At 41.2% G+C, this 7,377-nt stretch overlaps 1 protein-coding gene across 1 annotated transcript in view; it reads left to right on the top strand.

The window, feature by feature from the left end:
* The window catches only part of DNAH8 (dynein, axonemal, heavy chain 8), a 262,658-nt gene that overhangs the window by 89,692 nt on the left and 165,589 nt on the right, over positions 1–7,377 (top strand). The window contains exons 35-37 of the mRNA XM_015422004.1: positions 3,812–4,011; positions 5,206–5,359; positions 5,480–5,643. Of these exons, the coding sequence (XP_015277490.1) occupies positions 3,812–4,011; positions 5,206–5,359; positions 5,480–5,643 (518 nt within the window). The remainder of the gene's footprint in view (positions 1–3,811; positions 4,012–5,205; positions 5,360–5,479; positions 5,644–7,377) is intronic.

The following is a 7,377-nucleotide window of genomic DNA, read 5'->3' as shown; positions in this document are numbered from 1 at the left end:
TGCGAAACGGAACTGGAGGCTTTTGAAGATGCCCCCCTTTGCTTCCCCTCAGGGGGCGTGGCATATGCTAATGAGCTATTATACTAATAGCTTATTAGATATGCTAATGAGCTCCTGCAGCTCTTTTTTAACGAAATGACCCCTGGGGATAACCATCCCACAAGTTTCTCGCAGGTCTCCACTTGTACTCCTATATTGCCCATCAAAAAGGAAGGGAAATTTGATGAACATGGAAACCCTGTTTATAGGTTTGTGCAGGACTTGAGAGTCATTGATAAAATCATCCTGCCACAACACAATGTGAAATATTGTGGAGTATGTGTTGGTCCTTCTATGATGCAGATGCTAAGTGATGAGTAATTACAGGAGTAATTGTTCCATTTTAATGTGTATGCTTGTTTATCACCTCCTGGTACTTCTGATAAAGAACAGTGACCTGAAATAAAATCTGAGAATGATGAAACTATGTGTTGGTCCTTCTACGATGCAGATGCTAAACCTGATTTAAAGAGGAATAATTTAAAATGTATCAGTGCCTGTTATAATAGAAACATGTTGATTGTACGTATATTAGATACATATAGTGATTATAGGAGTAATTGTTCCATTTTAATGTGTATGCTTATTGCCTTCTGGTACCTTTGATAAAGAACATTGACCTGAAATGCATTGGGGGAAATAAAATAATACATCCATTTTCCACAGTTCCTTTGAGTGTTTGCATACACTTATAGGTAAAGTTAAAGGTTTTCCTTGCTGGAAAACCATTTGAATCCGACTCTAGGGGGTGGTGCTCATCTCCGTTTCCAAGCTGAAGAGCCAGTGCTGTCCAAAGACTTCTCCATGGTCATGTGGCCAGCATGACTAAACGCCAAGGTACACGGAACGCTGTTACCTTCCTACCGAAGTAGTACCTATTTATCTACTTGCAATTTCTTGCTTTCGAACTGCTAGGAGCTGGGGCCAGAGACAGGAGCTCACTCCGTCACATGGCTCTAGGGTCTCGATTAGCCAAACTACAGACTTTCTGGTCTGCAGGACAGCATCTTAACCTCTGAACCACCGTGGCCCGCATACTTAGGCTATCACCAAATATTCCAATTGAAAGTGACTGAGGACATACCCAGGACTGAGACATACTTCAGCAAACTGAAACATTCTGAAATTTAGGTTTTTTTAAATTGAGTAATTGTTCCATTTTAATGTGTATGCTTATTGCCTTCTGGTACCTTTGATAAAGAACATTGACCTGAAATGCATTGGGGGAAATAAAATAATACATCCATTTTCCACAGTTCCTTTGAGTGTTTGCATACACTTATAGGTAAAGTTAAAGGTTTTCCTTGCTGGAAAACCATTTGAATCCGACTCTAGGGGGTGGTGCTCATCTCCGTTTCCAAGCTGAAGAGCCAGTGCTGTCCAAAGACTTCTCCATGGTCATGTGGCCAGCATGACTAAACGCCAAGGTACACGGAACGCTGTTACCTTCCTACCGAAGTAGTACCTATTTATCTACTTGCAATTTCTTGCTTTCGAACTGCTAGGAGCTGGGGCCAGAGACAGGAGCTCACTCCGTCACATGGCTCTAGGGTCTCGATTAGCCAAACTACAGACTTTCTGGTCTGCAGGACAGCATCTTAACCTCTGAACCACCGTGGCCCGCATACTTAGGCTATCACCAAATATTCCAATTGAAAGTGACTGAGGACATACCCAGGACTGAGACATACTTCAGCAAACTGAAACATTCTGAAATTTAGGTTTTTTTAAATTGGAGGTTGATAAATGTGGATTTGGGAAACAACATTTTTTCAGTCTTTTGGGGGCATTTTTGCTAGTATGATATGATTCCTCAAGTTAATAATGAATGTGCTTAGAATTCAGGCATCTCTAAAGTGTAAATCAGTAGCATAGATTACTGTTATGAGATGAGGTAAAGAGTCAGCTTCTGAGCACATGCAAAGTAAATTTCATCAACAAATTATGGTATTCCCAGGTGGGCTGTCCCTCCTGTATAAAGGGTCCAAAATGTTTAAAAACCCGTATGCCTCCAGCATTTAAAAACTTTAATTAGGCTGAAGACACTGAGAAGACTTTTGGTGTTAAAAGGCAACAAAAGATACCTGCTCAATGCTTAAAACAATTTTAAAAATAAGTATTATTTTTAAATACTTTAAAATTGTACCCAACAAGTGCTCGTAAATGGCTCTGCGTCTATGTGGAGGGAAGTCTTGAGTGGAGTGCCGCAGGGCTCGGTCCTAGGCCCGGTGTTGTTCAGTGTTTTTATAAATGACCTGGAGGAAGACATAGAGGGGATGCTTATCAAATTTGCAGATGACACAAAGCTAGGTGGGATTGCTAATTCTGAAGAAGACAGAGTCAGGATTCAAAATGATCTAGATAGGCTGGAACAGTGGGCTGACAAAATGAATTTCAATAGAGATAAGTGCAAAGTCCTACACTTAGGTACAAAAAATCAAAGGCACAGATATAGAATGGGAGGGACTTGGCTTGACAGCAGCACATGTGAAAGGGATCTGGGTGTTCTGGTTGATCACAAGCTAAACATGAGCCTGCAGTGCAATGTGGCTGTGAAGAAAGCTAATGCAATCTTAGGATGCATTAACAGAAGCATTGTGTCCAGATCACGGGAGGTGGTAATTCCGCTCTATTCTTGGAGTACTGTGTCTAGTTTTGGGCACCACATTTTAGGAAGGATGTTGACAAGCTCGAGCATGTCCAGAAGAGGGCAACCAGGATGGTGAGAGGGTTTGAATCTAAGTCTTATGAGGAAAGGCTGAAAGAGTTGGGTATGTTTAGCCTGGGAAAGAGAAGGCTTAGGGGGGAACATGATTGCAGTCTTCAAGTATTTGAAGGGCTGTCATGTAGAAGATGAAGCAGATCTATTCTCTCTTGCTCTGGAGGTCAAGACTAGATCTAATGGGTGGAAATTACAAGGGGGTCGTTACCGGCTAAATATCAGGGGAAACTTCCTAACTGTAAGAGTGGTTGAGCAGTGGAACAGTCTGCCTCGGGAGGTGGTGGATGCTCCTTCGCTGGATGTTTTCAAGCGGAGGCTGGACGACCATCTTTCGGCTATGCTCCTGCAGAGTGCAGGGGGTTGGACTAGATGACCTGCAAGATCCCTTCCAACTCTAACATTCTATGATTCTATTAAGGCAAAAACACCCTATAGTTGTAACTAAAGCGAGGGCACAGTAGACTGATTATGAAGTATCATGAAGAGGAGGCCACATTCAATATAAATAACAGGCAATTAACTTTATTGTGACCACAAAGGTGCACAAGTAAGAAACCTTAAACTGAACTGTTTCTAGTAAGGGTCAAACTGAATTGAAACTGAAAAGCAAAATGTTCTTGCTTAGAGGCTGAATTCCAATACTTCCTAGAATGGCAAGCCATGAAGCCCAAAGCACTGCAGTGAAGGCACTAGTTTTTATTCAAAAAGTAAAGGATATATTGAAGGTCTCTTCACTGCAGTGTTAATTAGCTTGGTTCCAAGTTCCCAAGTGCCTGGCAGAAAATGCATGAACATGCAGAGGAAAATTCTGGATGCTTTGTGTGCATATTATTTGAATGTAAGCCTAGAGTACATTTAACCTTTTTCCAGTTTTTGTATTTGCAACTCAAATGGCCACATGAATCCTTTGCCTTAGAAAAGTCTGTTCAGTTATCTCTGTACTAGTATTTGGATGTTTTAGCATCCCACCCAAACATGTAGACATTGGAATGATTTAAATCACAATTTTTAGTATTTATATATCATAATGAATATGCTCTGCTTTGCCAGGACATTTGCATATCTGCTATAAAAGAAAAAGATATTGAAGCTAAACTGGGTCAGGTGGTTGACAGTTGGGCAAATCAGACCCTGAGTTTTTCATCATTCAAGGGTAGAGGAGAGCTGCTTCTCAAGGGAAATGAATCTGCTGAAATTATTACACTGATGGAAGACAGCTTAATGGTCCTGGGCTCTTTACTTAGTAACAGGTAGGTTAAAGTGATTTATAATGAGTTTAATGCATTTTTATTAATATGGTTTCTATCCTGAGTGCCCCAGCCTCACCACTGTTCCAACAAGGATGTTTGAGGATGTCCCAGCACAACAGATAGGTGCTGTCAAATCTCACCGCCATATTAGGGTTGCCATCCTCCAAGTGGGGCCTGGAGTTCTTGAGGCAGGAGGGTTGTGGGGGGCAGCATCCCAGGGAGAAAAATAAAAAGTAAAAATAAGGTCTTGTCTACTTACAGGAAGTTCTGACCATAGAGTTCCTGATGAATGGTGATTCCTAGAGCTACCCTGAAGTGACAAGGGTAGCTCTAGGGATCACCAGAAACCCCATAGTAATGTTTGGACTGAGGTTAGCAATACTGGCTCAGTGCAGAAGTCATGCTATCCATTTATGTGATTTAAAGTGTCTTTCCAATTATGGAGTTAACTATGATTAACAGTACAGTTTAATGTTAATCATAGTTAGCCCAAATGACACTATACAATAGTGTTGACAACTCTGGCTTGGGAAATTCTTGGAGACTGGCAGGCACCGCCTGGGGAGAGTGGAGTTTGGGAAGGGGAGGGCTCTTTTTGTAGCAGGAACTCCTTTGCATATTAGGCCACACACCCCTAATGTAGCCAATCCTCCAAGAGCTTACAGAGCTCTTCTTACAGGAGCTACTGTAAGCTCTTGGAGGATTGGCTACATTAGGGGTGTGTCACTTAATATGCAAATGAGTACCTGCTACAAAAAGAGCCCTCCTCAGCTCAGCAGGAATGTGATGCCACAAAGTCTACCTTCTATAGTTGCTATTTTCTCCAGGGGAATTGATCTCAGTAGTCTGGAAATCAGTTATAAGAGAACTCCAGGCATCAACCAGAGGCTAGCAACCCTATTTCCAAACCCAGTTCCAGACATCGTTGCTGATTTTGTACTAACTGAGGCGATCGCTAGCATTCATGTTGATACAAGGCAAACCATGGTTAGTTGCAGAACTGAAAGGGCAGTGGAAGAGCACACAAGAGAGGAAGATTGTATGAGCCCACAGGTAGCATTCTGCCTATGCCAAACCATGGACTTTAGACACATTTGAACGAATAAAGTCAAAATAGTCTGTTAACTGTAATTCAGCAAGTAACATGTAAAATGTAATTGAACTTCATGATCTAATTTCTGGCTCCTAATTTAGATACAATGCTCCATTTAAAAAAGATATTCAGAACTGGGTGTTCAAACTCAGCACCTCCAGTGATATAATTGAAGAATGGTTGGTTGTACAAAACCTTTGGGTTTACCTTGAAGCTGTTTTTGTAGGAGGAGATATTGCCAAGCAGTTACCCCAGGTAAATCTTTAATTACTCCATTATGTGAATATTATTCTTTAAACATACTTTACTACCAGTTTGAACTTGGGAGTGTCCTATGGTACGAATTCACATATTCATTCCCATTTTTCTATTTAGGAAGCGAAACGTTTTCAAAACATTGATAAATCATGGATAAAAATAATGCAACGAGCTCATGAAAACCCAAATGTTGTTGGCTGTTGTGTTGGAGATGAGACCATGGGCCAGCTTTTACCACATTTGCATGAGCAGCTGGAAGTATGCCAGAAGTCACTTACAGGGTAGAAACAGTGTTTTATTAATAACAATCAAAATATAGTAATGATGTATTGTCTAAGGTAACATAATATATTAATGCAAGTTGTAAAAGAATCATCTGCTTCTTAGCAGATCATTTATTTATTAACATTATAGAAGAAGAGGAGGAGGAGACTGGATTTATACCCTGCCCTTCACTCGGAGTCTCAGAGTTGCTTACAAACTCCTTTCCCTTCCCCTCCCCACAACAGACACCCTGTGAGGTAGGTGGAGCTGAGAGAGGTCTTTCAAGAACTGCCCTTTCAAGGACACCTCTTGTCAGAACTACGGCTTGCCCAAGGTCATCCAGCCAGGTGCAAGTGGAGGAGTGGGGAATCAAACCCGGTTCTCCCAGATTAGAGTCCGCACTCTTAACCACTGCACCAAACTGGCTCTACTCAAAGAGGATGTGACATATGTGACTATGTCATTATACCCCACTGAGGTTCCTCCCCAGGATCCACCCTGATCTTCCTGACCATCTCAGGCAGGTCACTCCACATGGTGGTGGCCACAACAGAGAATGCATGTGTATGGGCAGTTGTTGATCTCACCCATTTACAGGGCAGCAACTGCAGAAGGCCCTGCTCAGAAGAGTGAAGCTGTCATGGTAGGGGATAGGAGAAGGGGCACTCCTGCAGATATGAGGGTTCAAGGCATGAAGGACATTATATGTGATAGCCAGTACTTTGAATTGAATCTGTTAACTGGTGGGCAACCAATGAAGTGACAGCAGACTGGATGTAATATGTATGCTCCACCTAGCTCCTGATAGTACCTGAGCTATGGCATCTTGTACCAGCTGGAGTCTCCAAGCTGATCTCAAGAACAGGCCAGTGTACAGTGTATACCAGTAATCGAGGCTTGATATTACTGTGGCAGGGGGGCAGATCAGCTGAGTCTAGGTAGGGGGCATCTGAGCTAAATAGAGATGGAAGAAAGCATCTTTTTGAAGCTCCATTAACTTGCTTCTCTAGGAGTAATGCTGAGTCTGTTATAACTCCTAGGCTCTTTTTTTTTGGTAAAAGAATTTTTTATTTTCATGGAAATAACCTCTTACAGTTTTAAAAAAACCTATTATCATTCTTAAACCAATACCTATATTCCCATATCCCCCCTCCCTCCTGGTGGCTTCCCGCAATGTTTCCCCCTTTGACCCTCGAGTACATCTTAAGATAACATCAATTAATCTCAATATTGTTCTAAACATAGTAAATTGTGCTTCACATCCCAGTTTTTTTCTAGGTAAAATTTAAAGTCATTCCATTCTTCAAAAAAGTCAAGATCTTCCCTGTTGTTCAGTTTCTTCGTAATTTTGTCCATCTCTGCCATGAACAGAATTTTTCGTATCCATTCTTCTATTTCTGGTGTTCTTTCTTGTTTCCAACACTGTGCATACACCATTCTTGCAGTCGTGATCATATACCATAACATAGTCTTTTTAGTTACATTCAGCTCTTCCATTCTAAGTCCTAAGAGCAGAAATTCGGGTGCTTTTTTAAAGGAACATTTCAAAAAAAAATTTGCATTTCGCTGTGGACCTTTGTCCAAAAATCCACAGCTTTCTCGCATGTCCACCACATATGATAAAATGAACCTTCATGTTTTTTACATTTCCAACACTTATTAGACATGTTTTGGTTCATATTTGCTATTTTCTTTGGCGTCATGTACCACCTATACATCATTTTATAACAATTCTCTTTTACGTTAGTACA

This window comes from Gekko japonicus, unplaced genomic scaffold (assembly GCF_001447785.1).
Source record: "Gekko japonicus isolate JY-2015 unplaced genomic scaffold, Gekko_japonicus_V1.1 scaffold960, whole genome shotgun sequence".
Taxonomy (NCBI): domain Eukaryota; kingdom Metazoa; phylum Chordata; class Lepidosauria; order Squamata; family Gekkonidae; genus Gekko; species Gekko japonicus.
This window is presented reverse-complemented; position numbering and strand designations above follow the sequence as displayed.